Source organism: Drosophila simulans, chromosome 2L (assembly GCF_016746395.2).
Source record: "Drosophila simulans strain w501 chromosome 2L, Prin_Dsim_3.1, whole genome shotgun sequence".
NCBI lineage: Eukaryota > Metazoa > Arthropoda > Insecta > Diptera > Drosophilidae > Drosophila > Drosophila simulans.
The window spans coordinates 4650024-4662215 of record NC_052520.2 but is presented as its reverse complement, the minus strand read 5'-3'; the positions used below and the strand labels follow the sequence as shown (position 1 = coordinate 4662215).

General features: G+C 42.3%; 2 protein-coding genes across 3 annotated transcripts; one reads left to right on the top strand and one right to left on the bottom strand.

Annotated features, from left to right (window-relative positions):
• Positions 1-310: 310 nt before the first annotated feature.
• Positions 311-4714, bottom strand: LOC6730985. Of its 2 annotated transcripts, XM_002078110.4 has the most exons (3): positions 4579-4714; positions 4447-4523; positions 311-2958 (listed from the first exon to the last, which is right to left on the bottom strand). In XM_002078110.4, the coding sequence occupies exons 1-3, from the start codon at positions 4686-4688 to the stop codon at positions 395-397; spliced, it is 2751 nt and encodes a 916-aa protein (XP_002078146.2). In that variant the 5' UTR covers positions 4689-4714; the 3' UTR covers positions 311-394. The 2 variants fall into 2 exon arrangements, with proteins under 2 accessions (XP_002078146.2, XP_016023452.1); XM_016179545.3 differs by lacking the exons at positions 4447-4523; positions 4579-4714 and adding an exon at positions 3013-3154.
• Positions 3024-4450, top strand: LOC6730986 (early boundary activity protein 1). Its single transcript, XM_002078111.4, has 2 exons — positions 3024-3099; positions 3158-4450. The coding sequence occupies exons 1-2, from the start codon at positions 3097-3099 to the stop codon at positions 4244-4246; spliced, it is 1092 nt and encodes a 363-aa protein (XP_002078147.3). The 5' UTR covers positions 3024-3096; the 3' UTR covers positions 4247-4450.
• Positions 4715-12192: the final 7478 nt, after the last annotated feature.

Genomic DNA, 12192 nt, shown 5'->3' with positions numbered 1-12192 from the left:
AGGTAAAGAGCTCTTGGCAAACTGATGAACTCTTCTTCGCTGCAAGCTATTTTATAGATGTAAAATTATATAGTTAAATTGTTCTACCTGCCGTAATCTCCGTAATTTTATCTAGGCTTTCATAATGTCAAACATCTGTCAGTGCGAAGGGATTAAAACTTGGTCCGGCCCATACTGGGATTGTTCTAATTGTGTATTACCTGCGAAGGACGCTGATTGAGCGGATTTTCCCAATGTGCAGCTGCTTAGAGGCAATAAAAGCGAATTGCAACTTTGCGACATTTCTACACTACCTAGTAAAATATTTTAATAAAATAAGACAATATATTTTCATTAAAATTTTCTATAAAAATTTTGTTACAAATTCTTATGCGAAATTTAAATGGTAACAAAGCTAAGGTGCATTATTGCTATCGAATCCATATGATGAATCCTCTTCATCATCTTGAACGTCATTACACTGGCCAGAAATTATGCGTAGGAATAAACTGGATGTCTTGACCACATCGCTCAAATCCGCTCCTTGACCAGTGGGTTCTAGATTTTCGGCATGACGGAGCAATGAACTGGAGAAATCAAATGATGGGTCCATTTTTAGGGCGTTGGTCACGGAGAAGAAGCGGTCCGCTTGACCAGCGGGCAGACCCAGCACACGAGTGCAAAATTCGACGACTCTTTGCTTGTCGGCACTTCCATCTGGTGCAAGCTCTCCGCCGCACTGTCGACGGCAAAGTTCGTCCAGACCGGTGCCCAGTGGACAGTCCCTGGGATCGTACTGCCTGTTTTTGTCCAGCTCACAGAACGTGTGAATGTCCTCGAATAATCCTATCGCGATAGCTTGGTTGATGGCCCCTCGACTTCCCAGAATGCAGCCTAGATCCTTTCCGGTAGCCATCTCACGCACCTTGATGTGGTAGACATTATCCTCTTGACGCAGTATGGTCAGGACCACTTCATCGAAGGGCCTCGGCCCAATCAGCCGATATACTTCATCCATCAAGGAATCCAGAATGGGCAGACTGTCATCGCCACAGTATTGACATCCATGTGGCGACGACTTATCCATCCTCTGGGTGTTCCTAAAAATTGCACTTGGCTTAGATTTTCCTTCTAGTTGACGGAAACCGCTACGTCCGTTCGCATCCAACTCCATATCCGACATCTTAGGTTCCGATTGCATTGCAGTGGATTTAACATTTTGAGGAGCTTTCGAACAATTGAAGCTCACCTTTTTGGGTCTGTCCTCCTCCAGGCTGTTGGATCTCTTAAACATTTTTACGAATTCCGCCAGTAAGCGATCGACTGAAGAGGACTCTGATTGGGCCTTCCGCGCCTGATTATTTTCACACGACTTGGATTTTGTGAAATGACTTATAAGCTGCTCAATCAAGGATTTGTATACTTCTTTCTCCTCAGTTTTATTGGATTGTCTGGAACTTTTCGACTCCAAGCAAGATGTGGAGGAAACCTTTCTTGCACCTAGTGAATCGCCTTTGGGTTCTTTAACAAATTTAACAAATTCATCGAGTAAGTTTTCAACCCTTTGTTCAGTATCATTTTGTTTCGTGGGATCTGCAGGGTAAGCGGATGTTGGCCTACCGATTTGTTTAGATTCTGAAATATTTCTAGGCTTGTCGCAAATTGTTTCTTCGCTTTTTGTTTTAGCAAAAACTCGATTAAATTGTTCCAGCAAACTTTCGGAATCTTTCAAATATTGTGTAGCAGTTGGGAGTTGGGCATCTTTCAGAGATACTTCATGTTCATTCGCCTTAGAACACCTCCGATTATTTACATTACTTTCCCTACTGAATTGTAGACCAGTTGATTTTTCCGAGCTTACTGGGGTATCCCTGGTGCGTTGAGAATTATTTGATTTCTGTTCGTCTTGAGCAGTTTCAGGCTTCATAAATATTTGAAGAAATTCTTTGGATAGCGTTTTGCACTCGCAACTAGCTGTATCTTTTTTTTGTGTAGCCTGGTCAATTTTTTCAGGTTTTCTTGGTAATTTGCGTTCCTCGGAACGAGCTGTATATATTTTCTGGGATTCCTGGTTAAAAGGTTCAGGTTTTATTGGCAACTTTTGTTCCTCGGAACGAGTTGTATATTTTTTCTGGGATGCCTGGTTAAAAACTTCCGGTTTTATTGGCAATTTGCGTTCCTCGTCTATATCGTTTATCTGGGATGCCTGATCAGATGTTTCTAGTTTTTTTGGCAATTCGCATGCCTGCGGTTGACCTTGAAATATGATCCTACAATCAGAGGGTTTGCATTCCTGGACCTTCCACGATTTCACAGAGCCCTGTAGATCCCTTAGAGAAAGCTCCTGTCTCTTCATTATGGTTTCCAATTTCTGTACTCTATCGAGGATTTTTGAACACGTCGAAGGATTTGAAGGCTTATCGTCGGAACTATTTGATTGTGTCCCGAAATGGTTTTCATATTGGGTTTCTTTATCTTCTTTTCTAGTAGTGACTGATCCGTTCTCCATTCTACTTTGATGGAAAAAATCGGGAGATATAAGAGTGTCGCCTTTAACTACGATTAGTGGGCGCTTAAAGAAACATTTGCGCAACGATTTTCTAGGTTTTTCTTCTTCATGCACAGTCTTTGAATATTTTTTCGGCGGAAATCTGACAGTCTTTGGTTCTTTATATTCCGTTTGTGTTTGTATGCTGTTAAGGTTTTCGGTCGATACTGGAATCGGTTGTGTTCCTGCATCCTGCATATTAAGCATAGATTGCGTGGATGCATCTTGGCCAAAATTGAAATCCTCATTGGGAACCGTCTGGAAGCCGGTTTGAGTGCCCATGTCCTCGGTGGAAGCGATGGTTTGCGTTGATTCCGAGACGATGGCAGCGGATTCCGAGCGTTCCGAAATGGAACGACAGCTGCAAGTTGCTCCGGCAGGTAGGCGAGTCACAGTCAACGCGGTGGGCAGCGAATCGGCCATGGAAGCATCTACAAAATCATAAAGGGTAATAAAAGGATTAATCAGTACTTGGAAGAAACTACCTGTAAGGGTTTTCGCGTTGGTGGTATATAAGGCGTTGACTTATTAGCAGTAATTCAGTTTGCAAGTGGACAACAAGCAGCACAATGGTGAGTTAAATAGAAGCAAATGCCAAGTACTTTAAAATAAATAATCGTTTCCTCGTAGATTAACCGCCGCCAGCGTTTGGAATTCGCCCTGACCCTATTGCCCTATGATCCCGAGACGGTTCAGTTGTCAGAGACGCAGAAGAAAGTGGAGGCGATCATCGCCCGCCTGCGAACGGATGACTCCCTTACGGAGGAGGAGAGCGATGACTGCAAGGTGCGGCGCATTCAAGAAGCAAATGAATTTGCCGATTCCGCCATGCGCCACATCGAAATGTCCGACAGTGGCAAGCTGAGCACTCTGGAAACTCTCACACTTGCTGCTGAGAGACTGCTAAGGACACAGCGTCCGCCGGACCAGGATTTCGATGACATGGTGCAGGATATGGAGGACTCGCAGCTGATGAGGAACACCATCCAAGCGGTAAATGAGGCGCGTTTGAAGCTTCTCCAGCAATGGGAGCGCAGTAAGCGCAAGGCTCTCGATCTCCTGACCATCGAAATTGAAAAGGTCCAGGAAATGGACCAGGAGCAAGAGCACAAACAGGCCCATGAGCAGGACCAGGATCAGGAGCAGAGTTCGGAGCCTTTTGATGTGTTTCGCGATGGAGCCGATGATCACAACACCTCGACGCCGAAAACAAACGACGAAGATCTTGGTTTGGACGATGACGATGAGGACTATGTGCCAGGCGGAGAAGAGACAATAGGAAACAAGAGGAAGCGTATCAAGAAACCGGTGACGTCCACTCCGAATGCCAAACGGCGGTGTCCCGGTTTTGAATTCGACCTGGACGGCGAATCGCCGATGGTGATGATCGGTCCCAATGGCACCGAAGTTTCCCGCATTAGCCTAAGTGCCATCAACTGGGATATGACCGGACCCTCGATCACGAGGAAGCTGCTCTGCGAGATCTTCGATCGGGATACACTGGCCCATCATACGCTCTCCGGAAAACCATCGCCGGCATTTAGGGACTGTGCCCGCCCCAGCAAACAGCAGCTGGATCCGCTCAAGGTGGCCGATCTAGTCTATCTGATGACCAACAGCCTCGACATGACTCCGCGGGAAGTGCGCACCGCCATCACCACAAAATGTGCGGATGAAAACAAGATGCTACGCTCGCGAATGCAGCGCAAATCGAAGTAGGAAACTTTCCGTGGAGATTCCCTAGGAAAGACCTCCTCTTTCATTTTTTAAATCATTGAACATTATAATTCATTGTGGAATCCCCGATAGTGCGTCCATTTACCCTTTAAACCTATAATTCTGATTCTACAGTATACTAAGTCCCGGCACAGCCGATAACAGCCAGTGCACCAATTGAATAAAGAAACCGACTTTCTTACCCAACTCTTCCGTGGAATTGAAATTGATGCGGGTCAGGGAGTAATCGCTTTTCGTCTCCCTTGGGGAACTGTCGCATCTGAAAGTACACGTTCTGGAATTGCAGAAACTACTGGAGAATGTTTTATTTTTACCTTTCTAATAACATTATGAGGAAATCATATTGGTGTCTGTGTCTAATTTGCTCTGCTGTCAAGCTCGCTTCGCCGATTTCTTTGTTCGTGGCACTCATTGGACCGTACATAAAACAAATAATTTGGACTATGCAAAAGAAAACGTTTCTGATTGTCTAAACTTTACATAATTTGTTTCACATTTCTAATTTCCATGTGGCAACATTTCGCATTTCGATAACGTTGCTTTCACACTTGTGACATTTCCTAGTTTCAATCAGTTTGGGGACAGACATTAGAATTACAACAATGCATAGTTTAAAGTTAATATTTAGGAAATAAATAAAAATATGCGACCTCTATAATCGTCTGCAAAAAAAAATACGTATAGCATTACTCATTTTGTTATTCTAACGTCTTTGGCTTGGGATGTTGTTGATTTCCCATTAAAATCGATTTCCCCAGATATATCGATTGTTTTTCCCTAGGGAAACTAACCAAACATGTGACAACTCTTTCCTATTCTATCAATTCGGCACCGTTATCTCCCATCTCAGTGAAGATTAAGCCAACCAACTGCGTAATGGATTCCATTCTGGTTGAAAACGAGCATACGATTGAGGAACTGATTAAGGAGAGGGACGCACTGCTGCAGCAGCTTCAACAAGAGGTGTCCAAGAACGAGGCCCTGCGTCAACAAGTTCTGGAACAAGATACTTCTATGGATGTCGTCGTTGGTTGCAGCCTACAGGAGCAGGCGGCCAGAAACAATAATGTCATCTCTGAGCTTAAACGGCAAATAGATTTTGCCAACGAAGCAATGGACAAGATTCGGAAGAGTAATAACTGCTCCATCTGCTTTTCACCTTGGGAGGCGGAGGGATCCCACCGTATCGTTTCTCTAAAGTGCGGCCATCTCTTCGGGGACAGTTGTATCCGCATTTACTTGGGTCACAGAATGGATTGCCCTATTTGCAAAACCATGGCGAGGCTTGAGGATCTGCGTTACCTCTATGGCATCTCCGTCCTTCACGCAGTCTCATCGGAAAATCTCGCAACTGTGAGAGGGCAAGAATAGTTCATTTATTACCTGTTCTAATAATTTGGTGTACTCCATGTTTTTAGAGCACTTGGTCATTAACAATGGCAAGAAATCTTCAAAGTATTTGAAAAAAGAACTTTTTGTTTATAAGCAATTTTAAGTTAGTTACTATTTTATATGCGAAGCCCACGATCAGCAGGTTGGGTTTGGTTCGGTTTGCCCCCTCCAGACACAGTGTGTTATTTATTTTGCCCATCGAGTAGTCAACACAGCATGGAAGTTCACAATATTCAAGGACCATTTTTCACACATGCACCCAAGACGCTGAAATTGATGAGTAATTCTCACAGCCCGAGGCATTTGTGTTGGAAAATAAATGGAATAATCAATTTTCGGTTGTCGCTCTGGCCATCAGTGTGTCAATGTTTTCACCATTTCTTTACGTATGTATAGTATGTAAATATTTGATTTTTTTCCTCTGATATTCCACATCTTCATATGCAGATGCCGGCTGATTTAAATACATATATATTTGTAAGTTATACCACTCTTGGACCACAAACAGCAGGGAAAGCGGCTGGGAAATTGTATAAAAATGTGCTTCCCAAACAATTCATCGCAACGAAGGACGGGATTTGGAATAGGCGACCCAAAACTATAATAAATAAACTCTAGCAATTCCTTGGAGCGTTCATCAAAGCAAAATTGATATCAATCATACGGACACAACTGCCCACACAATGGTATCAGCGTCTGTGTGATGGCAAATTGAAACATCGTATAAAATACTGGCCAGCCCGCAAACCACCCACTCGGCAAATTGGCCTTAAAAATAAAACACCATCAACACGAGGCCGACGGAAAAAAACGTATCAAATTTAAAGGAATTGCCAAGTTATTTTTAGCCGAAGCCCGATCTCCCGCAAAGGAAGAAAATAAGTGGTGGATTTTCCTTTGCGGCTTCAACTTTAAAGCCAAAGGAACAAAACAATGGCTGGAAAATGAAAACAAAGACGCCGCGGCCATGCGTGACATTGCTGGAAATGTATGCGGCGGAAAATGAAGTCATTACTCCAAGGTAAGTCGTCGTCGAAGTGTGCACCTCAGCCCTAGCCAAAAATCAAAGTCACACTCCACAGATCCCGGAACCTTGGCTCCGCCGTTTACCCTTTTCGGTAAACCCTAGTTTTTCCCGACCATTCCGCATTCCCCAACGTGTCAACGGCAGTCGTGCGACTCCATCTCCGTGCCACAGCCACGCATCGCATCCCTTGAATGTCCTGCTCCTTTGACGATGACTACACCCAACCACTGTGTCGCACAATAAAAGAAGCAATAAGGATCACAAGTAACGACGGCCGACAAGTTTAAGTACAGACTTGAATACCCTGCCTGTTGGCTTAAAAATTGTTATTGTTAGTTTTGGTTGTAGCATCACCACTTGGTGTTATTACCAGTTACTTAAAGTTCGTTTCATAAATTGTATTTCTGGAGAAGCTGGTCTGAAGTATTTTTAATGGGTTAAGAAGTAACAGAGTAGAGTGTGGGAAAGGTCACACGATTAACCTCCCCCTGGACGACCAACTGCCTTCGATTTCGCTCACCCAGCCGAGCTGACAGTGACATTTACACTTCAGCTGCTGCTTTGCTTAAATTTCTTGCAGATGATGAATGAGTATACGCAACGTTGACGCCTGTTGTGCTCGGTTAAGTAAAAGTTTTTCAGCATTTAGCTCATTAAGCATACAATAGTTATTGTCGCCATTGGCTTGTCAAAACAGTGTGAGCTAGTGATTAAGGGAAAAACTCGCTGATGGTACTCAAGTCTGTTTATAAACTGTGGCAACAATTACCTTGGGCTTAAGCCAGAATGGAGAACTTTAACCAGACCAGATTCAATTTGAGAGCAGCTAAAGATTGCCTTTGCCTCAATTAGCCGGTTCTTTATTTTCAAGAGAGCCCCGCCAAATGAAAATTTTAATAATGCAAATGCTTTGTTGTAGCCACGCTGCTCTTGTGGCTTGTTGCATGCACCTAGTAACTGCAACATGTGCACTGGGATAAAGTGATCCGAAACTCCCAAACAGATCGAAATATTTGCAGTAACAGTTATAGAATTCCTCTAACTAGAAACTCACTTTTTAATTCTTTCAAAAATGTACCTCTTTTAAAATCAGTTCATACCATCGACTATGTGGACGTTTTTTTGCAGTGCAGCTCCTGTTCCTCCGCCCTTGGCAATGTGCCATCATCGGCTTGTCGCTTTCAGTTATTTTAGCGTCGACGGTGCCTGCTCCTTTACACAACAATGCCCCCAAAAACCGACCGACAACGAGCGCCGAGTTAATTGAATTGTGTTTACTCTATGGGACCGTCGGTTGGGCTCCGTGTTATTTCGGGACTCCCCTTTTTTTGCCGTGTAGCCACAGAGGAAAGTCATTCCAGGCGACTTGCATGCCAGCGAGTCAACTTTTCCATTTGAATCCATCGCTGGGTGGCAGTTGTGTTAAATGTTAGGCGAAATGGTCATAGTATGTGCTTAAGCTGCATTCTGATAAGTAAGAAAAATGCCAACAAAGTATATCGATTTGTTAATTCCAAAAGGCTCATTAAAAAGTTTGTGTAGTTTCGGCTAAAGCAAGAGAGATGGTCCATTCAGTTTAAAAATTTATATAAAAATATAGAAAAGTAACCAGCTACATTAAATTAGTTAAAAATTCACAAAATTGCTCGGCATGAACCATGGAAAAGTGTGCCAAAGTTTTGAGTAGATTTTCTGAATAATAAATTCGCCAATGCGAGGAGCGAACAAAGCGCAAAGTTAGCCAGGTAATCGTAAAGATAATTAGCGTAATTAGTGGGCTGGTAAGCTGCTATCCTCCAAAATCTGATCAGCTGCCGCAACAAAAGACTAATCCTCACTGGATTGGGCCAAATGCCCTGTATTGCCAAACAATGCTGGTTTCAATTACGGAATTTTATGATGTTCATGGCTGCGAATGTAACGCTTTCGTAGTTCGCTAATGCGTCAAGTGGCCGCAGGACATTTCCTCGCCAGGACAAAGTAATTTTGAGCTCGTGCGAAATGCCAAAGTTTCGCCAAGTGCGCATTGCGCCGATAAAAAGTTTCGATTATAATAGAAATTTAGTGGATGTTGGCCAAACGGGAAATGAGAAATGGTTGGTTTCGGGGCATGCTACATTTAATTTCAAAAGTCAAGGGGGATTGTTGCGAAATTATTGTTTAACAGCACAAAGATGCTGGTATGAAAGTAAAGTTTTGCTATACATATTTAGACCCAATCGGAGGCAACATGCGGGCGGACTACATTGATACTAATAATAATATATTAAGATTATACAAAGGATAAGCCACTCTCTGTTAACTAACATCACTCATACGCATAACAGACAGCACAACAGCCACTTTAACATCACTCACGGCCCATCAGATTTTCCACTGATGCCGATGCCTAAAATGAAAGACAACATTTCAGTCTATGGGACAAACCAGCGCTTTATATCGTCACTGCATTGTTTGAAAACAAAGTTCATTTGCTGCTTGGCTTTGTCTGCAAATGGAACGTGTTCATTAAGTTAACTACGCTTTTACTCACAGCAAGGAACAATAAAAAAATAGTTGGGAATACTTTGTGGACCTTTGATTTATGGCAATACAATTGCTTTGAGCCACCGACAGGCGAATGTCGACAATTTGCTCGCTGCTGTAAACTAAAGCTCGATGGCAATTGGAGATGGGTTTTTCCAGGGAGCTCTGTAGGTTCGCCCCCACATGGAAACCCATTAACGACAGCGCTACTCAACATAATGACAAAACTTCTACACGTGCAGCGGACCAAGTTTGGGCAATCATTTTAATTTTTACGATCTCCTGATGGCGGCACAAAAATAAAACCAAATCGCAGTCTCGTACAGGAAATAATATCTTTAAAATGGGTCAAACAGTGGATATTTTGGTTTGATTAAAGCTTTCAAGTAAAAGTTAGTTATCTACGATATTAATGCTTTTAAATATAAAACATAGTTTTCAAACAACTTCCAAATAATTGTTTTTAGTACACTTGATTAGCTGCAAACAGTCATAAGCCAAAGAAAATGATAATTTCTTTCTGTGTAACATTTTGGAGGCTCCTTCCATTGCAGATCCTTTTGTCTTCTTCCCTTTTCCGCTGATTGTCCTTGAGTGTGTGTGTGTAAATAACATTTAGAGACTTACTTTTAATGCCGCCCTGACAGGTTTATTGCTGTGTGTGTGTGCGAGTGTGTTCAATAGCTTGGGACACCGCATGATTATGCGAAAATTACGCATACGCCGCATGTGCCACGTGCGATTGCTCACATTTGAAGTGCTAAGACCACCTCTGGTAGCTGTGGGAAATGCTGCCAAAATTAAGCGCGACTTTATCAATATTTTTGTAACATGTTCTCATGCATTATTAATGCATTTAATTTGTCTGAAAAGGCATCGTTTTCGAAGTCGAGCGTCTAACGAGCACGGTGGACGAAATTTGTTTGATTCTAAGAATAATTGCAAATTGTAAACTACTAATAAGTAAGCTACCAAACTTGTGGTGTTTTGATTAACTTTTTAAGATAGTCATTGTTTTTTATCAGGATGTTTGATATTATAGAAGAAAGTGACCCACTGTCACTTTCAAATAAAAATGTTTACGAGGTATCCGAAACAAGATGTCCTATGAGGTATACGCAGTCATAAAAAACACATCAGAAACCAATTTTTATGAATACTTGGGTAAATGAAAATCAATAAAACACGCACAATTCGTGTAGGTTTTCAAATATTAAACTGGCACATGCAAGACATCTTGCTCAAATCATCTGAAAGTGCTGGCCGAAGGGAAAAACGAGTCGGAAGCGGCATTTAAACACTTTCCGTACCCAAAAGCAGGCGATGTTAAATGAAGCGCAAAATGGGCGCAACAATGGCTCCAAATGTGTCTCCGGATTGTTTGGCAATGTAATCAATAAGAGGCGACCTGACATATTTGAATATCGACGGAAGGCAGAAAGCCCAAAGGCCCAGGGGGCGTATACATACTGAGAGGGCTATAACGAGGCAAAACGACAACATTTGAGCCTGATGGAATGCACTGATATGTGAAATGATTTGACGTTTGATTTGTAAATGAAATTAAACGGGCGGTGAAAACGAGGAAGCAAACAGTGATAAATGAATGTATTAAAATTATGCTTGTTCAAGTGATTGATTTTATTCGAAGAATTCGATTTAAATGTAATCTATTGCATTGACCTTTGTAAATCCATTTTCTAAATTAGCTAAGCATGAACAATTAAAGCCCACATTATTTACATTCCATTATAGTTTGTTTCTTATCGCAGCTAACATCCCAACTAGTTTTTTTCCAATAAATAGCGTTATATTCGTATCTCCTTTCTGATCTACTCTGACTTTGTGTGTCGCTTGTCAAGGCAACACAAATTGATTGATTTCCTCCTAAATGTTCGTAAATATATTTGCATTTCTCCAGGTCACGACTCAGTGGTCCCTTTCTCTGCCAGCTTTGCCGAGTGTCGACTGCAAAGCAAACTTTGCACTTCAAGTTCAACTTGATCAATATCGAGCTGAATGAACTTTTTGTCTAGGTCGAAATAAATGCCAAGTCGTGACCGTAAAAATCAAAGAAAATTTACCAGGTCTTGGGGGGCAAACGTGTTTACACTGAGTAGTATATCACATCGATACAAATCATTGCAGTGCGCTGCATTTGCAATTTCTGCTGCCGATGGCAGCCAAAAATTTATGTGATTTTTATTTGCTCAAGTTTACATTCCCCTTCTTTTCCGGCCTTGAACTCGGCAGGATAACTGCATCGGCGTGGCCTGGAGTATTTGTGCAGCAAATGAGGCGTGCAGCCGAACGCAGGAAGCTGCTCGGTTAAACTCCGCCCGGATACTTGACTTTTATGGCACTCGGCTGCAATCACCTGCGCTCCGTGCGCTTCATTAGCCATTAATTTGGGCGGCTGCACACGGAATCGGCTGCTCAACGGGGGGGCGTGGCACCGATGGCTCTAAATCTTGGCCCTCCCAGCATGCTTGGCTAAGCTTCGACTGCGAAATCGCATCGCATAAGCAGAAATGGCGGGGAGACATGGCCCAGATGTGCACCAGGAAGTCTCATCGAATCCCGCTTGCCAGGCAAAAACTTCGCAGACATTTGTGTCGAAAACAGATGGCCACGGGAAAAATTTAAAAAAAAATCAGCAACAAATCAAATATTTTAGCTCTCATATTAAAATATTATGTTTTTTTTTAAGTTCGAATGAATAAGTGCAATTTATATTAAATAAAATAAATATTGAAGAAAATGCTTCAATATATAGCTAAATAGATACTTCTTGTATGCGGAAACTTTGCCAGTGTACTCAACTCCTGACAGTCGAAACAACATAATTCAAGGTCTGTGCGACAAAAAGGAGAAACTTATTTCTCCAGCAAAGCGGCAAATAATCTATTAGGTTTAGAATAACACCCATTCAGAGATGGGAAACAGACAAGAATAGCGCAGCAAAAACGTCAAATTGCTGAAA

Coding starts and splice junctions, on each gene's coding strand:
- LOC6730985 (XM_002078110.4), bottom strand. CDS start 4,688: ATGTACGGTCCAATGAGTGCCACGAACAAAGAAATCGGCGAAGCGAGC. Junction 4,524..4,578: donor CTCATAATGTTATTAGAAAG/GTAAAAATAAAA, acceptor GTGTACTTTCAG/ATGCGACAGTTCCCCAAGGG. Junction 2,959..4,446: donor CAATTCCACGGAAGAGTTGG/GTAAGAAAGTCG, acceptor ATGATTTTGTAG/ATGCTTCCATGGCCGATTCG.